Below are 21,735 nucleotides of genomic sequence, written 5' to 3'. Positions count from 1 at the left end.
AGCCTGGGGAGAAGATGCCCACTCTTGCCCTCTGATGCCACAAGCCTGTGTGTGTGAGTGGTGTGACTCAAGAAGGGTTGGATGACACTGGGCTGTGTGTGAGTGTGTGTGTGTGTGTGTGTGTGCGTGTGGTAAAGACACATTTAATTTGTGTTCCTATGAAGTGAGAAGAAAAGGTCTTGGCAAACAGTTCAGTAGCTCCTGCCGATAAGTGCACAGTAATTCTTTTTAATGAGAGAACTAGCCTTGATATGAGCCGTATTAAGGCTTCTATTGGAACGGGAATTCAAAATGCTCATCTTGGTAATTTACTCATCAGTCACCAATGTTTACCAAATGCCAGTGGATGCCTGGGGAGAAGAGAAAGCAAAGATAAATAAGACATGTCTCCTGGACCTCAAAGAACTCTTGTCCAGTAGCAGAAAACGCACAATTATGACATGGGATTTTTATTGTATATACACTTATGATTAGATTGGGCCATATGAAACTGCTGATATTTGATGGGTTTTGACCAATAAAATGACAGCTTTATGATTCAACCTAATATTTATATAATATTGTATCAGTTTGCTAGGGCTGCTTCTCATTGCGGTGGCTTCTCGTTGTGAAGCACAGGCTCTAGGCGCGCAGGCTTCAGTAGTTGTGGCACGCGGGCTCAGTAGTTGTGGCTCGCGGGCTCTAGAGCACAGGTTCAGTAGCTGTGGCGCACGGGCTTAGTTACTCTGCGGCATGTGGATCTTCCCAGACCAGGGCTCGAACCCATGTCCCCTGCATTGGCAGGCAGATTCTTAATTGCTGCACCACCAGGGAAGTCCTGTCGTGTCTTTTAATATCTGCATGGTGTTTCATTATCTGGGTAACTAATCACTTTTGATAGACAGTTACCTGGTATTTCTTTAATTTTTCTATAATGAACAGTGACGGAAGAAACATTCTTGTAGCTAAATAACTCTGCCAAATAAGTTTGAGTAATGCTGTGTTCTGAGGCCCTTTCTCGGATATTCACAGTGTGAATCTACATTTTCAAGGCTCTGAGAAGCCCTGCAAAGGAGTGGAAGCTTTGATTTTATTAACCCAGCATTCCCAAATTTTAGAAGTTGCTCCCTTACTATTTCTTTAGGCTAAATTATTAGCAAAGGAATTTCTAGATCAAAGAATATATAGAGTTTTAAGGGATTTTCACTTATTTCCTTCTAGGAGTGTTGTTTTAGGAACTGGCGATGTTGGAGACAACTCTTCCTTCTTGGCTAAACTGAGATGTTCTTTTAATCACAATTAGATGAAAAGTTCAAGACACAAAAAGCATATGCGATGTTCTTTTTAAACAACCAAGCAATCAAGACAAGTGCAAAGAATTACCTGGGTTCTTTTTGAGTCTTCTGGGAAGTCAGTTTAGAAGAGGTTGATTCATCCAGAAAGCGTAAGTTTTCCTTTTCTAGAGTTCAGACAGGAAACATGTAAAATGAGTAAAAGTCTCTCATGTGGACCATTCCAGAGGGTCCTGGGAGATTTTAAATGCTGCAGTGGACCGTTGAGAAATGTCCACTGTAAATACTACTTTTGATATAAAACAACAAGGCTCAAAGTAAATGTTTTGGACGGGCTGACTACTCTTCTTATATTCTGCCTCCATGCAACCATACTGGCTTATTTATTTATTCAGCAAACACTTGCTAAACTTGCACCACGAGCTGGGCCCTAACTAGGCCCTGAGGACAGCTGTGAACAAGCCTTTGTCCTCTTGTAGAACTTACATTCCAGTGGGGAGACGGGCAGTGAACAAGTAAATCAATACGTAACCACATTAGCAGGCTGACTGCAGGGTACAGCACATGCCAGTGGGAAAGCAAACAGCCTGATGGAATGGGGAGTCAATGGGAGAGGCCCCTTAGATGGGCTGGGTAGGAAGGAGGTGACATTTGAACTGAGGTCTGAAGAATGATAATGAGCCAGCCAAGCAGAGAGCTGGGGACAGAATTCCCGGCAGAAACCAGCAGCTAAAACGAAGGCTGGGAGGGTGGAGGGCTGGGGGCCTCAGGTCTGGGGAGCAGGATGGGTGGATGGTGGGGAGGCAAGAATGAGGAAACAGCTGGCGTCCTCGGGCAGCGGGAGGCTCAGAGGCCCAGGATGCGTTGTCGCCCTTGTCAAAAGCTCTGTGGCTCTGCACACCTGAGTGCACCGGGGCCACTTACCCACCGCATACCGTGTGGACCAGGCACACGGCCGTCCTCACACGCCCTGCCAATGCTGGGACATTGACTCCTCAGAATTCCGTAGCTTGTCCTCCCGTTTGCTTTTCATGCACTGGCATTTTGCTCATGCGCTCACCCGTCCTTGACTAAGACCTGCGATGGACCAGACGTGTGACAAATCACTGGGCTTGGGAAGAGAGGGAGACAGCCGCTCCCCATCGTGTGCACTCACCACCTCGTGTGCAAAGTGCAGTGTCCGGCGATGAATGCTCTCGGCGAAGGTCCGCATCAGGGGGCGGGGAGCTTCCTGCCTTGTTCACTGCAGTCTCCCCAGTCCCTAGCAGAGCTCTGGGCTTCTAACATGTCTTCCAAAAATACGCATGGAGTGAATGTAGGACATCAGTGCCCAGGGCTCTGTGGTGGGAGATGCCTGCCAGCTCCTTCCCACAGGGGAGCCAGTGGAATCACCTGCTTGGGGGATAACTCAGCTAGACCATGGGCCATGCCAAGGTCAGTGGAAATGCGCTCCAGGCAAGGTCTCTCCGTATGCAGCCCAGACCCTCTCGGCTCCTGCCAAGAACCGTGTGGCTCTCCCCACAGCCCAGCCTCCGTAAGAAGCAGTGTCTGCAGTCGCTCACCACCTGGACTCCAGTGGAGGGAGGAGGCCTGTCCGCCAAGCCAAGCACACGCCCATGAGAACCTTCTCCGTGGCAGCTGGCCAGGCTGTGCTCACCGACCTTCAAGGCGTAAAGCCGGGCTCAGCCATCCATCTGTCCCACTGTGGTCCCTGCGGCAGCCTCACTCATCGACTTCTCGAAAGTGCCGATACCTCTGCCCAGCTTGGTCTGAGCTGAGCTCAAAGGCTCAGGGGCTGAGCAACGGCCATGGCCTGTCAGTTAATCACCCAATAAAAATAAACTGAGAACGAATGCAGGGGGTTTGACTAACTTTCCTGTGCTGGTCTTCTGACATCCCGGTTTGCTCTCCCACATTTCTTCAAGACAACCCACCATGGGAAACAGCACCTGGCCCAGACACCACCACACCATCGCCTTTAGTGGACAGAAGCTGAACTTGACCTGCAAGCTGTACAGCCCTGGGCAGAGAGGCCCCCAACCTGGGCCACACGCTGCAGGGGGCTTTATCTGTCCCAAACTCTGAAATGCTGAAACTAGTTTATTTTATTTTGCTTTTCAGCCTTCTAATAAGTGTTAGTAAAGTTGGGCAATCATGGACGAGGGATGGCCTCACAAGCCACAGGATGCTGAGCTACATGCCTGCAGGGTGAGGAAGAAATCCAACCTCTGTCCTGGAAATCAGAGAAAGAGAGGCTGCTTTGTCTCAAGTTGGTCACCCCAAATCTCCCAAAGTGAGTGTCTAGGGAGCTCCGTCCCCCTCCTCACTTGAGTGTTGGCCTTCTGGAGGACCCTTATACACTGGAAACCCTGCCTCTAATCACCATCCAAGGGTCCTAGGGCCAGGCCCACCTTCCACCCTGGCCTGACTCTACCCCAGCAGATGGGCTTGCAGGACAGAGGCTGGCCTAGGGCCAGCAGGGCCCCCTTTGCTTCCTTGGGGGCATGACGGTGATCCCTGGGGGTGGGGCTGCACAGCCCTGGGTGGGGGTGAGGGCTGGGCTATGGGCGAACCTTGACTGCAATGCTTACATAATTAGACCTGAGGAATGTGGACCTTCCCTGTGCCCTGGGGACATTAAGGATGGGCCCATGAGTGGCCACTGAGAACTGGACCCCATCGCACAGCCTAAACATGGTCTGGTGGGATAGGAAAGTGAAAGTCTCCTTTTAAGAAGCCTGATAAGACAGCAGAATCCTGTCATCGTATTAGAAACGCACAAAAAACGGAAGGGGCTTGTTTGAGGGCAAAGTGGAGGCTGGCGTCGAGAGCGGTGCCTTTAGTTTTCACTATTTATAAACGTTGAGATTTTCTAGGAAGAGATGGCCGCTTCTCTAGAGTTAGGCTTAGCACGAGTTGTTTTCTTCCTGAGGATGTTTTTTGGCCTCAGCGGTCCTAGGTGGAGGCATGTGGGCCTGGAGTAATTTCCTAGGGCACGTCTCAGTGTGGGGCTCAGCACCCCCAAAGTCCTGCCTCCACGGCCTTCATCCAGCTCAAGTCCTCCAATTTGTGATCCTTCAAGAGCAGGGACCACCAGCAGCCCTTATCTAGGGAAGACAGGGAGAGAAAAGGACCACCGAAGACGAACTGATTTAAAGTGGGGACCAAAATCCAACTCAAAACCAAAAAAAGATTTGACTGAGATCTTATTTTGGAACAATAAATGATGAAAATCAATTTGTTTCTTAGTTTGTTTTAACCCCAGCCATAAGCTGTTCTCGGAGTGAACATGGATGAACCAAGGATTGTTTTGCTTTGACACAGTTTTTCCAACAACATGCATGACAGCACACGCTACACTTCACGCTCAGCTTGCCTGGCACGTTTACGAAGAGGTGTCCTTCCAAGCCTTGCCAGCGTTTCATCCCCTTGCCAGAGGGCGTCACCTAATCCTGGGCAAACCACTTGTTTTTATGATGTTAATTTAAATTTCATTGGCTCCGTGTTTCTGTAAATTTGTTTTGGTTTTACAGTTGCACAAGAATTATGTCCATATGTAAGTATTTAAGTCACATCATAATAAAATTATCAGCCCACGTAAGAGCTCTATGATAATTTTTTAAAGGACCTCATGTTAAGTTTTTGAGTTACTTTGTTCTCATCAATTAACCCTACTATAATCTTTAAAATTTTTATTAAGCACCTGTCTGCTAAAAAAATGTATGCTTTTTCTGTCCTTATACATTTGCCAGCAGCCGTGCAAGTACCTTTCACTCAAATGTTTAGCCTCTTTACCCAGAACGTGAATTTGCAAATACATGCTGCAGAACATTCTTTTTTGAGGCCCTGATAAAATTCTCCTTTCTCTTCTTCTGTCTGGTGACTGGATTCTCTCTGCTGCTTCCTCATTGTCTGGGGTTTACTTAGTCCAGCATTGCTTTGAGCCTCTTCCTGGAATCCCTCGTCTTCTGTGAGATGAACATCGTGCTCTGTGCTGGTTGGCATGTATTTGGATGGTTCTGGTCTCTGAGAGGCTGACTCATAAGTCTGCCGACCAGGGTTAAGCGGGGAGGGACGTTAGAGACCATTACAGACATGGCCAGAAGTTCATTCATGACATGGTCAGTGGAATATTCAGATGATGAGCCATCCTTGCTGGCTTGTTCTTGTTTGCATTCTTGGACCCAGGAACACAGTGAAAGCCAGATGACTCTTCATGGAATGAGCGAATAAGTGAACAGACGGGTGAATATCCTCACACGAAGGAAAGCTTACATTTTACCAAACTGTACCAAATTCCAAGTCATCCTGTTCCCTTCCAAGTGCAGTTTCTAGCGCTTGGGAAAAGCCACCCAGCCCGGATATACAGGTGTGGGAAATGTAACCCTGACGACAGTGCACAGAGGAGGAGCCAGGCCTGATCATTAATAGCAAAATTAATGATCATGATAATGATCATTAATCATGAAAAACAATTTGTAGTTGCATTTTTAAAGCATCTGTTTAATATTTTCACCAACACTGAAGATATCAACTCACGTTCTTGTCTAGAGTTGACAAATGTGTTCTTGGATTTCAGAAATCTGAAGTCTCAGCCTGTTACTGAAAAGAGCCACATATGTAGTTACTGTATCAGGGTCCCAGTTTCCAAAATTTTCTGACATTGTTAAATTTGTGACTTAACACGTTGAATCAACACGTTGAATCTGTCTTGCTAGATTTCTCCGTATTTCTTTGTGATCATTTTGGCCTGAGTCAATATTGAGGGCACCTTACAAGACATTTATAATCAGGGCTGTGGGGACTTTGCTTCCTTTTTTAATAACTGCTGCATTCACGTAGGTTTCGAAGGCAGGGTGGGAGACTTCATAAATCATCTTCGGAAATAAGTTTGCAGAATGGGGATGAAGCTCTAACTGGAAAGAGCCCGGTCCCAAAGCCATGTCACAGGCACAAAAGGTCCTTCCTATCAGCCCCTTTGTAAGGACACTGGCAGCAAATTATAACAAAGGATTAATGGCCTCAAACAAGAGAGCAGGTGTGACCTTTGCTGGGAGAGGTGAGCAGCAGACCTGCCTTGCCTGGCACAGGTGGTGAGCCGGTATTTGGAGATGACAAGCATGATCCCGGCAAGTAGCTGGTGCCCGGGAAATGTCAGCTCCCCTCTGCTTGGCAGGGAAGGCTCCGCGCACACAGGGCTCACGCGCTGAGGAGCAGGTCGGGGGTCGGCAGTGTCTTCTGCGGGGTCAGAAGATTCACAATAATCTTGAGCAAGGTCAGTGTCCCGCTGGCTGGGGCCCCGCCCCTTTCTCTCCCACTAGTGAGAGCAGGTGGTGACTAAGAATGACTATTTTTTAGAACAAATGATTCTCAGACCTCAGTTACCATTGATATCTGCATCATAACTGAGTAGTTTGTCCCAGTGGTTAAGTCTCTAATTTGACTTAGAAGTTGTCAATATGAACCTTCCAATAAAAGAACAGTTTAAGACAATATTATTTGAGACTTTCTAGTGATGAAGATATTAAATTCACACACATGTGCTGTATTATATTAAACCTTTCTCAAGGGTGTATGAAATTTTATAAACAGAAATAGGATTTTACAAGAGTATTATATTAGCTTAATAGTTTGGGTTTTTTGTTTTTTTTTTTTAGAAAATGTTACTCTTGTGTAGATTCCAATGCCATGTTCCTGAGTTAACCCCCTAAATAAAACCCACCCACAGGACACAGTCCTAGGGTTTCCTTTCCGAGTTTAATCATTGTGGGTTGAGTGGTAGATCTCAAGCTTTGGTAAACCAGAACCACCTGGGGAACTTGGTAAAAGCAGAAAGGCCCCATCATACTCAGCAACCTGGTAACCCTGATACAAGCCAGATCTGGAGAGCTAATGGCATAGAAAAATTACCAACCCTCACAGTCTACTCTCAAGGCAAACAAAAATACAGACTACGTTCAGGAGACAGAGAATCTGTATCGGAACCACAGCTCTGCCACTTAAAAGCTACTGGCCCAGTCTGAGCCTTTGTTTCCTCATCTGTAGAATGGGGTAATAGTATCTACCTTCCAGGCTGATGGGGCGATGATATGTAATAACGTACACACATCGTGTGGCACCTCCTCGGTGATCAATGAATGTGTGTCTCCAGTTCTAAATACAACAGAAAGCAAATACTGAAAACTAGAAAAACATGATGTGTTATGTGAGGGAAACTGCCTTGGCCGCAGTCATCACCAGTGTAATTAAATAACTAACGTAAATTACTAATTAACATCCTCTCTGCCTGCCAGAATGTAAGTTCCAACAAAACAGGAAATCCACTGCTGCCCACCCAGCACCACACTCGGCACCTGGCACAGGAGATGCCCAGCAAATAGTTATTCACAGTGAGGGAGTGAACAGCATGGTCACATGCATGCATGTGTTCATGTGTGTATCTATACATAGTCTGGAAGCCTCTAGACCAAATTTTAGTAATGCTTATTTCTGGAGGTAGATGAGGGTGCTTTTAATTTTCTTCTTTTTGCTTATCTATGTTGCCTGAGTTTTCTGCAATAAACACAAAAGGCCTAATCTGCGTGTCATTGGGTATACGTGAGAGGGTGGAAGCCAGCCATCACCTCACCTAGAGAACGTGTTCCCTCATGATTTCTGGCTTCCTCAAGGGTTTGGATATGTTTTAGGAGAATTAACATGGTTTTAGGAGAACCAGGAATTAAATGATTTCTAAAAAGAAGTAGAATTTCTTTTGACCCATCAGTCTCCTTGTTCTGATCATGGAACATGCAGAGAAGAGCCTGAAACTGCTGTCCCCAGAAAGGCCTGCTGGCAAGGTTGGCCCTTGGCTGATGCCTGGAAGGTTGGATTTCTGGAGGGTTCACAGCACCCTACCTGGGAGGAGGGCTCCCTGTGCCTGAATTCAGGCTTTGTGCCAAAAAATATGGTTGTGCTGGACACCTGCTTTCCTTCTGCAAGTCAGCCATTTTGCTCCCTGCCAGGAAGCGGGTGCCTGCAAGGCCAGCCCCCAGTACAAACCTGGGCCCTGAGTCCCTAATGGGCTTCCCTGGTAGACAACACATTGCTGGGGAAGTAAGCTCATCCTGTGTGACTCCCCTGGGAGAGGACTCCACCTGATTTCTCTGGATTTTACGCCATGTGCCTGTTCCCCTTGCTGATATTGTTCTGCATCCTTTCCCTGTGATAAATCTTAGCCAGGAGTGTGACCATGTCCTGAGGGCTGTAAGTCCTCCTAGTGAATTACTGAACCTGGGGGAGGGGGTCTTCGGGACCCCCGCCCGACACACAGGCTAATCTAACTAATCCCCTTGTTGACAGCATGGGTGAGGTCAGAGCCCAGTGAAGGCACATCTGAAGCAGCATGTAGGTGGGAGTTTGGCTGTAACAAGAGAGAGATGGTCTAGTAGCCTCTTCGAGAGGTCTGTCCATGGGGCACCTCGGGACAAAATTCCTTTAGAATTCTGGGTCACCCAGGATCTGGGTCAGTCAAAGCATGTGGAAGAAGGCTTGTTCATTCATTCATTCATTCATCCAACAACTGAGTAGCTACTCAGTGTGTGCCAGGCACTCTTCTAGGTACCAGAGACACAGTCAAACGAGATAGATGAAAGGCGGGTGGAGAGTTAGGCAAAGCCTTGGCGACATGGTCGGGAGTTTGGATTTTATTCTGTGCCCAGAGGGAAGTTACTGGAGGATTCTGAGCAGGAACTTACATCATGTGAGATATACACTGAAAATGGTCAATTTTCAGTTGGCTGCTCTTTGAAGAACTGACTGTAGCAAGTAGAATAGAAGCAAGAATCAGGTGCACTGGAGTGGTCCAAGCAAAAGATAATCCCTAGTGATCTCACCTCCTACTTCCTATGACAGAGCAGAGATAATGGACTCACACCAAACCTACCTGTGTCCACTGAAGGGTGGAACGTGAGCTCCTTAGGTGTGGTTGTGCATTGCTTGTTGTCATGGTAGGGGTCTGGGCAGCTCTTCCTTTCCACGTCTGCTGGTTGTGGCATCTCTCCGTCCCTGAGAAGTCCTTCCTGTTAGCAAGACTGCCTTCCTTGGCTCTGGTTCCCCAGGAGCAGGAGAGAAAGCTGTCCCCCAGATTTCTACAAACGCTGTGGTGGTCTGTCCTGTGTAACTGAGCTAGGATTCTGGAATCCACTGGTCCCTCAGTCTCTTGTGTATGTTTTGTCAGGAGATTTGAAATATGCCCTTTCCTTTGTTCTCCGAGCCATAGCTACATGAGCTATTTCAAAACATTGTATTTCCTTCTGCTGGGAATTCTTTCTAGTTCTGTTTTTAAATAAAGTGGTTGATTTGAATCACCCAAGCAGATATTTCATCGAACATAGTGGGCCCATTGGGCTGGAATTAAGTGAGGAGCTGAGTATACACCTACTGTTTCCTTTCTTCCCTGTGGTTTTACAGGGTTGTTTGCTTCCTTCAGTAGGAATAGAAAATCACTCTGTATTTCCCCTTTCCTTGTTTTCATTTTCCAGGCTCTCATAATCTTTCCCATCCTTACTGACTCCGCTTTGAGAATGAGCTGCGCTTAGGCTCGTATGTTGGTCTAAAAATACGAACCCTCCCTACAATCCATGCCATCACCCGGGATATTTCTGATGGTTCCCCCCCATGAGAGCTGGGCCCCTGGCTTGGAAGTCCTTCCAGGTCAATACCGAGCCCAGGCCTCTGGCCTGGGAGCTTCCTTCCCTGCTCTGCCAGGGCCCTGCGGACAGTAAGCCCGCTTCCCAGGAGGGAAGCAGGCCCGGACTGTGGTTAGGTGCCCCGCTCCCCGCCTCCCCGCTGCCCTGATCTACTAATCAGCCTGCCCTGTGTCTTTCAATGCTGACATCTGGAAGAGGTCGAGCCTTGGCAAGCATGCGAGCAGCTCCTGTGAAGCTACATACAGAGTGAAATGAGTCTTGTTTTTAATTTGATTTTTCTTCCCCTGTAACAAGCAAAGTTCACATTACAGATAAATTGCCTGGAAATTCCAATTTAATAAGGCATATGCATTTTTCAGGCCCAGAAGCACAGAAAATATCTTGCACGCCAGTATTTTTGCACTAAAGGTTTATTTAAAAGACACCTTTGAAAATGCAGAAACTTACAGAGTGCCTGGCCAGTCGGTCCAAAGGGCTGATTTGACACAAGGGCTCATAGGCCAGGAGGTGGAAGGGCAGGTTGGTTGATAGGTGTTGAGCTCTTTTCCCCTCTGGGGTAAAAATCTCCAGGGTTAGGGAGGATCACACCTACTTGCAGCAGCTTCCATGCAGCTCTTAGTTTGGAGGGCGTGGGCACAGTGAAACCCAGCACTGGGCACTTGGGAATTCTCAGTAAATGGAATGACCCCGTCCTCCTCTCTCCGTGGCTGTGATTCTGAGGAGACGCAGGAAGATGGGCATCGAGGAGATCTGCGGCACGGGCAGACCTCCCTAAGGTCTCCGATTGGAAGAGGCACCAAACAAAATACATCAACTAATAGCGGAAAACAAAGGGCCCAGCAAAAATTCAATTAAATAGGACAACGATGGAGACCTGATTATTTTTTAAGGAAAATAAAATAGTGGAATATTATCCTGTAAAACCACTCAAGTTCATGCTTTCACTGGAAATGTGATGGGTACAGGCCTTTACAGGGCATTGTTCTTAGGGGACAGCTTCCAATTAACATCTGTAAGCTTTTTACTGAATATAACTTTTCCTTATTCAAGAAGCAAACATGTTCATTGTTCTGCAAAACTGTAGCAGCGTAAGACCAAAAAAAAAACCAAAACACAAAAAAATGATGGGAGAATGAAAGAGCATTCTTTGCCAATGTGGAAAGCTAGATTATTTCATTCAGTTTTTATTTATAATCTAAACTCTGAGTTGATTAATCAAGGAATAAAATATGGATATTTAAATATCCATTTAATTTTTTCATGATTTCAAATATGTTGAACCACCACAAATCACTCCTGGATCAACTGTGAACTTGTTACCTGATAAGATGGGAAACAAATGTCACCTCTCTTTGCATTTTCCATTTCCTTGATTGTTCCAACTGAAAGAGAAAGGATGCAGTAACATCTACTGGGTGACCACCTGTTCGGGCACTCTACTCAGCCCTGAGGATGCAGAATGGCCAACACCTGTTCCTGGGCATAAACACAGTATCCTGGTTAGGATCCAGAGCCTGGAATCTGGCGCACCTGTGTTTAATTCCATCTCGGCTACTTCTTAGCTGTGCTGCTTTGGGCAAGTTGCTAAGCCTCTCTGAGCCTTGGTTGTCTCTTCTTTATAACAGCGATGATACCCACTTCATCAGGGTGTTGCAAACCACAGAAATAAATGTGGTCTGACTATGAATGGTTAGCACAAAGCCAGGCACGGTAAGCATGCAGTAGTATAGCCAACTTTAACCTCATCCTGACATTGAGAAGTTGGTGAAGGTGGCAGACCTATAGGGCCCATATGATGCTCTTAAAGGCATTTTAATCTATAAGGACTTAGAGGAAGGCGTGACTAATTCTTCTAACTGGGGAACTCAAACAGGGGGACCCAGAGGAGACATTTCAGGTGGGTCTTAGAAGATAGCATTTTGCCAGGTGTACGTGTAAATTACTATCAAAAGGCTGGTGTTTTTAAAGCAGTTCATTCTCATGAGTAATACATGTCTTCTGTTTTGAAGAAATATGGAAATGATAATTGAGGCATCAAAGGAGTGTGGGAAAACCTCCGTTAGCCTCATTCATTCTCTCCATCTGTTCCCCATCACTGTTTTAGCTTCAAAACCTTGTTTCCCCAGGGCTCACTGAGTCATATATTTCCAAAACATTCTGAGGACGGTGTGGATCACGTCAAAAGAGAGCACACTGGGCCTGACTCAGTGGCCGCTGGCACACACATCAGCCACTTGGAGTCAGGCCTCACTTTGCCCTCACAGCCACCCTTGAGGTCACTGGGATTGTCCCACCTAACAGAGGAGGAAACAGAATCACAGAGACTAGCTCGCCCCAGGTCACACAGCCAGAATCCAAGTATTTTTCACTCCGAAGTCTATGCTTTTAACTCCCCCATGATGCTGACGACGTGTGTGATTGGGCAGGGCCCTGGCACCAAGTTCAGATCCCAGCCTTGCTGCACACTAGCTGTTGACCTTGGCAAAGGCATTTATCGCCCTGAGGGGTTTTGTTGTTGTTGGTTTGGTTTGGTTTGTTTTTGCACTGGAATAATATTCAATATTTATCATTTTCCTTGGCAAAAAGTCACAGTGCTACATTTTTTAAAAATAAAACATCCTACTTAAGATCTTTTTTTTTTAATATACAAGTCAGTTTAAAATGACGGAAGTTCAAACTAAGAAATCTGCAGCTTGTAATTTACTAATAGAAAAAATTAAGACAATTATAAGATCTATAGCATCCAGCATCCTCTCAGTTCCCTCATGTGTAAAATGGGAATAATATTATCGACCCCACAGCGTTGATGTGAAGGCTGACAAAGTAGATGCGGGAAGCTGTTAGAACAGCGCCTGGCGCCTAGTAAATGCTCAGTTGAGCGTTGCATGCTGCTGTGTTGATACTATTTTATCAAATGGATGTGTAATAGGGGAGGAGCCGCCGCGCGGTCCGTATCGCGAGACCTAGCGCGAGACTCTTCGCGTGGCGGTTAGAGGTTCCGCCGTTCCGCCGACAGGCAGCCTCGCAGTGGTCTTCTGCATCGCGGCCTTGTTCCCGGGGCCGGCGGGTGAGCTGGGGGCTGTGTCCCGCAGAGCTCCAGAGCCCTCGCCACGGCCGCCCACTGGCCGGGCCCAGGCCTTGAGGACGCTGCAAACCCCTCCCGCATCCCCACCTCCGCGACCTAATGGCAGCAGCGGTCTCCGTGGGTCGAGGTCCATGGAGGCCTCAGCAACGGGAGTAGACGGACACTGCCATTAAGGTACCAGCTTCAGCCAGCTTCAGCCTCTCCGTTCAAGTTTCAAAACTTGGTCTAGCTTAGATCAGTTGTCTCCCCCTAGGAGGTGGCCAGAGGTCAGGGTTAAGTTGCGAGGACAGTGCAAATCATTACTTCAGGTCCGCCTCTGTGTTTGGGGCTCTTCTCAAAGCAGGGCGATAGTCGCGAGCTGGGCATTCACCTGCTTGGTATTTGCTACCACGTGAACTCTTGTTGATCCTTTACAAATGGTTCTCTCCAGGTTAAATGAAAGGCCTGAGGGCCGGCGGGGTCCTGGGTGCCAGGCTCCCTCAGTGATGACGGCTGGGCGGAGTCTGGGGACCTGGCCCCGAGGGCGCTGCCAGCTGAGATCTGCCTGTTCAGCCGGGCCTGGGCAGTGGTGGGAGGACCCAGCCTGGGTGTGGACGAACGCTCCCGGGCGGGGTAACTGGCCCCCGCAGGGACCCCCTCCTCTCAGCCAGGGCCTGGACCTCAGAGGGCCAAAGTTGAGCCTTGGGACCTTGCCCTTACTTGTCAGAACAGAGAGTAACATTTGTTCTGGTGGAGGTTTACAGGAACACCGTGACCTGCCGGTGACCTGACCTCAAGTACAAAGGATCCGACACCAAGAAGTCTGCAACAGCTAACCATGCCCCTCCCTCATCTTTCTAGTAAAAGGGCTTCGCTGAAAGCTTATGGGGATTTTGGATTTCTTTTTAAGGCGTGAGACACCGGTCGCCTTGCATGGCCCTGCAGTAAACCTTTCTCTGCTCCAGACTCCGACGTTTTGGTATTGTTTGGCCTCACTCTGCGTCGGGTACACAGACGTGCGTTCTTCGGTAACAGATGCTGTGCCCCTGAGGCTGTTACACTGAAGACTGATCCCATGCCTTCCGGGAAGCATTTGCAGGGTCCTCTTCCTGGTGGTGTTCTGCAGTCCCAGGTCTGGCCCGTCTGCTTTCAGTATAAAAACTGAATTTGATTGGTGTGCACAGAGATGCTTGGGTCTGTTCATGTGCCTCAAGTTCACAAGCGGCTGAAATAAACCGGCGTGCCTCTGTATGAATTAAAATGAGAATTCTGTGTCAGAGGGTCTGTCAGTGCCTCTGAGAAGCCCAAAGACGTCCAGGGGTTGGTGCTGAGGCTGCAGCGGAGCCTGGGAGCCAGTGGAGGGTCTCCCTAGCTGGTGGTGAGGCTGGGACACGACTGCAGTGCTGCCTGTTGTGAGGCAGCTGAGTTGCAACCAGAGGCTCCTGGAGGCTCCTTGGATGCCTGTTCCCTCTGCTAGCCCATGTTTCTTATTCCTCAGTCCCCTTCTCAAGGACCAGCTGACCACCCCTCCTTTCAGTGACCACAGCCTCCCTCAGGAGACAGGCACGCTACAACCTTCCAAGATTACCTCCAAGTCAGGGACGAAGAACCTTGGTGGATCCCCGTCTCCTTGGCCACACATTTGTGGACGGCCCCTTGGTCTCTCCTACACACGAATGATTGGACCCATTACACTTAGAGGAGCCCTGATTCTATCCTCAGAGCTAACTTTTTCTCAAAATTCAGGGCATATCTTCTGCTGAGAAGCGGCTTAGCATGGGGGTTTAGAACATAGGCTCTGGGGTCAGACCACCTGGGCCCATGTCCAGACTGTACAGTCCTAGGATCTGTGTGGTTTGTGCCTTAGTTTCTTCATCCGTAAGTGGGGATATTATATCTACTGTGTTAATTTCCTGTTGCCCCTGTAACAAATTACTACAAACTTGGTGGCTAGAAATTTATTCTTCTGGAGGCCAGAAGTCCAAAATCAGTCTCACTGGGCCAAAATCAAGGTGTCAGCAGGGCCATCCTCCCTCTAAAGGCTCTAGGGGAGAACCCTTCCTTATTTCTTGCAGCTTCGGGTGGCTGCATCACTCCAGTCTCTGCCTCTATGGTCACATGGCCTTCTCTTCTGTGTGTCTCAAATCTCTGTTTCCCTCTGATAAGGACACCTGTGGTTGCCATTTAGCCCCTTCCTCTCCCAATAATCCAAAAAAATCTCCCCATCTCAAGATCCTTAATTAGACCTGCCAAGTTTTTACCATGTAGGGTAACATCACAGCTTCCTGAGATTAGGAACGTGGACATCTTTTCCACTGTGAAGACTAGGATGGTAATCTGCCCCAAACGCTTCATTCAGAGATTTGCCATCTTGTTGGCTAAATCCAGTTTTAGACATTCTTAGAACCAAAGCTGGCAGTATAAGGCAGAGATGGTCAACTTCAGGGATCTGTGTAAGACTGATGAACTAACAGTTCTCATGTCTCTTCAGGGACATGAATTCCAAACATTGCTGGGTAGAGAATGGCAAAAACACCAACAAGCGTCTTTCTGGCTTAAGTACTAACGTGGCTGGAGCACTAGCAAGGTGTCCCTGGGACAGTCCCACATATACCAAGCCACCCGGTTCAAAGAAATCTGGGTCATGTTCAGTCAGTCTCCCTGATATATAAGACTTTCATTTCTTACTTAATGTACATGTTTATTGTTTGAACTTCTTACAATGAGCATGTATTACTTTTACAACAACCTCAAAAATAAGAACATTTTTAAATTTTTTGATTGTTTCCGTTATCCAGAATCCACACCCCATACTACGGTGGTTCAGGTTCTTTATAATTTGTCTCTGCAAATCATTTTCTTTCGGTTTCCCCTAGAGAAGCTATTTTCCAACCACGACCATCTACCTTCTGGTCCCTAAACATCACTCAGCAGCTATATATTGAGTGTTGTGTATGTGCTAAGTAATGTTCTAGGAGCTGGGGTCACGACAGTGAGCAGATATCCTTGCTCTTGTGGAACTTACATTTTTAGTGATATCTCTGTTCCATATGTTAATTCATATTCTTCTCTTTTCCTGACGTGTCTGTCCTCTCATTCTCTGACAATATCCCCCCATTCCTTCTGTCTTAGTTCAGATACTGCATCCTCTGTGAGGACCCCAGGGTTACCCTCCATCAGAGATAATTACTTCCTCCAAGCGTCCATGTGCCTTGCCTGTACCTTCATGACAGTGCTTCTCCTGCCTAGTCTGCATACTAGATGCATCCAAGGTGTAAAAGCAAAAAAAAAAAAAAACTGGACTTGGACTCAGGAGACAGGCTATGAACTCTGTCTCTGTGAGAACTGGGCAGATAAGAGCTCCTTCCTCCCAGGCTTGTCATGAGGAATAAAGGAGGTGCATGTACAAAATATTTAAAACAGAAAAGGCCCAGAGTTAATGGTCAGTCATTACTTTCTGAATGAACAACTGTGCTATAAAGATGTTTTTGGATTTGTATTAAGAATTATCTGGCAGCTAACCTGGGAGCTTGTGCCCAGTACTCCTTGAACATTTCTTGAATCTATTTTGAATGTAATCTGACGTTGTTTGGGGATTTTTTTTTTTCAGGTATTCTGTTTACAAGGACCCAGCAGGCTGGCTGAATATCAACCCCATCAACGGGACTGTCGACACCACTGCTGTGCTGGACCGCGAGTCCCCATTCGTCCACAACAGCGTATACACTGCTCTCTTCCTGGCAATCGACAGTGGTGAGTCATTTTTTAAATGCCAGTATGTGAATATTTTTCGGTTATAAATATATTTTTACATTTTTACATTTCTTCTGATATACGTAAAGGTGTGCTTGGGAAGAATTAAATGTGAGGGGGGCAGGGAAAGCAAATGTGTAAACACACATGAGTCAGTAAAGTCCCCAAGTCCTGGAATTCCTGGTTCTTTGTCTAGTTAGGGGTCAGAGCAGCGAGCTCACTGGGCTCCGTCTCAAGTAGGCGCCAAGGCTAGGAAACCACATTGATGTCCTTCATCTTGGTGTCATGTTCTCATCTACAAGGAGGGTTTTTTTACCTAATCCAAGTTGAAAGGAAGTCCCAGAGGACATCACCGACCCTGACAATTGAATTGTTCCCTCAGCTTTTTTCCTCTTATGATATGCACCATGGAAAGACATCAGGTCCCCTCAGCTGGTAGCTTCATAAGCGCAGAACAATTGCTGTTCGTTCAAAAGCTAATAATGCAATATCCACAATTCAGACTCTGTTCCAGACACTGGGGATACAGTCGTGAACAAACAAAAATCACTGTCCACGTGCAGCTGACACAGTCATGGAGAACGGAAGGAAATTGAGTAAAATACATACTATTCAGAAAAAAAAAGTATACTATTTACGTATGAAACAGGAAAAAGAGATAGCAAATGAAAGGATGCTACAGTTTGAACCAGAGAGCCCCAAGAGGCTCACTGAGGAAGTGACATTGAGTAAAAACATGAAGAAAGTGGGGATGGGGCCCCTGAAGCAATCTAAGGGAAGAGCAAGGAGGCTGGGGGCTGGAGCAGAGAGGGCAGCGGTACATGAAGGGGATGGGGATGCAGATCATGTAGGGTCACGTGGGCCTCTATACAACCCTTGGCTTCTACTTTATGTTGAAATGGGATGCCGTAGCCAAGTTCAGAGTAGAGTTCAAAGTGCCATGATCATTCTGCTGCTCTGTTGAGATCAGACATAGGAGACAAGGACAGAAGTAGGACACCTCTTAGGAGACTGAGGACAACCTAGGAAAGATGGTGGTTTGGACCAGTAATAGAGTAGGGGATGAGAAGGGATCAGATTCTGGAGATACTCTGTATATTTCGGACGCAGAGCTAACAGGATTTGCCATTGGCTGAGATGGGGGGAATCAGAGTTGGTTTCCGGGTGTGTTAAGCTAAGGTGTCTACTGTGTCAATCACACAAGAAGTTTTGCTCTCCCTGTAATTCCTAAAAGTCAGCTGTTCATAGCTGAAGATTCGGTTTTGAGTCCTATATGTATATCAAAATGAATATTTTTATAGGGTTCTTTATATGTGCCTTCATTACCCAATACCGGGTGAACTAAGAATTCTCAGAGGCTGGGTACTTACACAAAACCAAGTAGGAGAGCACGTGTCTAAGAAGTGAGTGATCAGTGTGGCACCCAGTAGGCAGAGCGGGTTTCACAGTGACGTCAACCTTTGAGTCTGGCCTTGAAAGACAGGATTTGGATAAATGGCAGGGTCAGGAGGTTGGGGTGCCTGAGGGCATAGAGCAGAGGAGTCAAAATTAAAAGGGAGTGTGGCATGGGAGGTAAGAAAAGAAAAGAGAAGGGTTACATCCACTGTGAGTAAGTATGTAGAAACCATTTGGATGTATACGGGAAAGTCATATCTTCAAGACATCTCAAAATCCAGGCAAGTCATCTGATAGAGCAGGCACCCAAAGGATCCCGTAAGTTCTTGAGGAGGAAACTGACACGATGAAATAGCACATGGACATTCATCAACAGAGAGCTGGACCAGACACTGTGCTTGGTCCTGGAGACTCAAAGGTGAATAATACGTTGTCCTTGTGCTCAGTGAGCTAATGAGTTACTTGGCAAGTTAGGCTAGCAAACAGAAGGTGGCAGTACACTGTCGCAACTGTCCTACTGGAACTAAGCCCAGAGGAGCCCCTCATCCAGCCTCAGAGGTGGTCACGGGGAGCTTCTTGGTTGAGGGGATCTCTAAACCGAGTGATGAAAGATAGGTTGAGAAAAGGGAAGGCATTCTACTAGAAGCCTGAAAGAAGGTGGCTATGTGAGACACTTAAACATTGGTCGGCAGTACTGGAGGCTCCGTATTTACAGAGATAAGGTTACTAGGTCTTGTGTGGAATACCCAGCTCCTATCACAGTGCCTGACTTAGAGCAGGCACTCATGTATATGTGGAATAGATCATAAAGTAGATCATGAAACGCTCCATATGCTATGCCAAGGAGTTTGATTTGGTTATCAAACTCCTCGAGAATAAACGCTGTACTTTAGAAAGATAACCCACGTGGCAGTGTAGAAAATCAATCAGATCATGATGAGACATGAGGCAAGGAGGCATTAGAAAGCTGTGCAGAAATCAAGGTAAGAGAAGCAGTGGAAGTCGTTTGGGTGGAGTGAGTCTGGAGCTGGGAAACATTGTAAGACATAGCAGGTATCTTAGTTGAAGGGGTCAAGGTATGCCTGTTGGCAACAGAAACAAACTAGAAAGGATGAATCTAGAAAACATCTGGATGGAAAAAACAAGGCTTTGAAAACAACACATACTCTATGAAAGAGAGAATGGTAATACAAAGATTTCTAGTGAGAAATCTAGTCCATTAATAGAAATGGAACTGGTTTCAAAGGATTGTTCCCATGTTGTCCGTATGGGGTGGATGTTGAGTTGATCCCATGAGACACTGCAACATGGGACTGAAATAGAGGCCAGGAGGTTTTACTTAGGGAGTCACAATGCAAGAGATTGTTGCCATCAAAACAGATAAGTTTTGTAGAAGGAATAGGTCTAGACAGGAGTGCTAAGGGCCTCAACAGTGGAGGACAAAAAGCCAAGAATTTTAAAATGCTTTTCAAACAAAAAGTATCAATTATAGATCAGCTAAAGTAATGATTTCAGAGTTCTGTACTACGTAAAAGTATCTGTACTTGTAGAGAAAATTCTCAGCTAAGAACACCATGAAGGAAGTTTGAAACCCAGCAAATATAGTTTAGTTATCATTGCCTTATAAAATATTTTATGCAATTATTCATCCAAAAAACTAGAAATGAAATACACTTTAATTTTTGCCGGAAACAGGAGTCTTCTCTCCAGGTGTGACTGGGCAAGCTCCTTATAGATTCTGAGGCTCAGTTTCTATAATACTTCTACAAAATGAGGAAGATAATTTCTACTTACGAGGTTGTCGTGAGAAAATGAAGTGCTGTGCCCTCTACACTCTCCATCAAAAGCCATATTAAATGTTCAGTAAATGTCAGTCCCACCCCAATGGGGTTATAGACAGGAAAGAATACGGCCGAGAATGGTCCTCAAGAAATAATGCAGTTTGAAATCTATTTCTTATCTAACTCTGTTAATACTAATATCAGACAAGGAAATTCCAATCTGGTGTCACAGATGTTTCCAAAGGATAGAAATGTCCCTGAAGATGGAATGATAAATAAAAAACAAGTTGGCATTACTATATAGAACCATCATTAGAGATGATAATCTTGAATAAGGCTCAAAAGACTTAGCGCAAAAAGAGAATAAATTTTCAAAGACCTCATAAATCAGAGTAACTTTTGTTTAAAGGCTCGTTTTTGTCACTCACTGAAAACTTATCTCTAGATATTATGGTTAACCAGGAAAAACCAACAGTAAGTGCTGTTAGATCAAAGTTAGTAGTACTAACTGATGTCTCAATGTTATCCAAAGTAAGCATTTGATTTTATTAATTTTATAGAAATTCAGTGTATTTGATGGAATGAAAGAATAAGGAATTTTTGTCATACAACACGAGGGAAGCTAAAGCAAAATAAATTGATTTTCTCCAAACAAGGAGTCACTCAGGAATTTATGCCAAAACATGTCAATAAAATATATGGCCATGGGAACTTTATGGTAGGATATAGTAGACCCGTGTCCCCACTGCAAAAACTAGAAAAATCTGGATAGATTACAAAGATCTTAATTGTAAAGGCATCAGAGAGCTGCAGAAGCAATGAAGCCTAACTCAACTAAAAACTAAAATAGGAAAGAAGAAAGAACCATTCTAAAAAGAGTGTAGGGCCACCAGCCACTTTTTTCTCTCTGAGGCTATTTTAGATTCTGGGTGAGGATCAGGCCTGACCCAGGCAGGGCCCAGGATGGAAAGAAATAAAAGAGAAACACTTGTAATGGTCATGTGGCTGGTGTGACAAAGTGAAAACTTGAGGGCTCTTAAGCACATGGTTATAGATAAATGCCTTTTAAAGGGCAGAGTAAAATCTCCTGGGGTCTCACTGAAACAAACACCTAACAAAGCAAGCAAACTTACCTTAAACACACAGCAATTCTCTCTTTAAGACATTTGCCAGATTTTGAAGGTATGAGGGATTGGAGGATGGGATGGCTGATGCTATAGACTGAATGTTTGTATCCCCCCCCAAATTCACATGTTGAAATCTAATCCCCAGTGTGCTGGTATTTGGAGGTAGGGCCTTTGGGAGGTCCATGGGGATGGAAGCCTTCATGAACGGGATTAATTCCCTTATAGAAGAGATCCCAGAGACTTCCTTCACCACATGAGGACACAGCACAAAGACTATATTGAAAACTACAAAACACTACTAAGAGTTTTTAATCCTGTGTAAATAGAGACCTATACCATATCCATGGATTAGGAGACTCAATGCTATTAAAAATGTCAGTTCTCTCCAAATGGACCTAAAGGATTCAATGCAATACCAAGCAATATCCCAGGTTTTTGTTTTGAGAAAAAGGGGAAGAAACAGATTATAAAATTCATATGGAAATACAAGGGGCTAAAAATAGCCAAGGAAATCTTGAAGAATAAGTTGGAAGACTGACACTACCGTATATCCAGACCTATTAGAAAACTGTAATAATTCAGGGACTTCCCTGGTGCTGCAGTGGTTAAGAATCCGCCTGCCATGGGGCTTCCCTGGTGGCGCAGTAGTTGAGAATC

The 21,735-nt window shown here is 45.9% G+C and overlaps 1 protein-coding gene across 1 annotated transcript in view; it reads left to right on the top strand.

The window, feature by feature from the left end:
* Positions 1-21,735, top strand: part of CDH13 (cadherin 13) — a 1,038,265-nt gene that overhangs the window by 986,297 nt on the left and 30,233 nt on the right. Inside the window, exon 11 of the mRNA XM_007182584.3 lies at positions 16,633-16,775. Coding sequence (XP_007182646.1) covers positions 16,633-16,775 — 143 coding nt within the window. The remainder of the gene's footprint in view (positions 1-16,632; positions 16,776-21,735) is intronic.

This window comes from Balaenoptera acutorostrata, chromosome 19 (genome assembly GCF_949987535.1).
Source record: "Balaenoptera acutorostrata chromosome 19, mBalAcu1.1, whole genome shotgun sequence".
Lineage (NCBI taxonomy): Eukaryota > Metazoa > Chordata > Mammalia > Artiodactyla > Balaenopteridae > Balaenoptera > Balaenoptera acutorostrata.
This window is presented reverse-complemented; position numbering and strand designations above follow the sequence as displayed.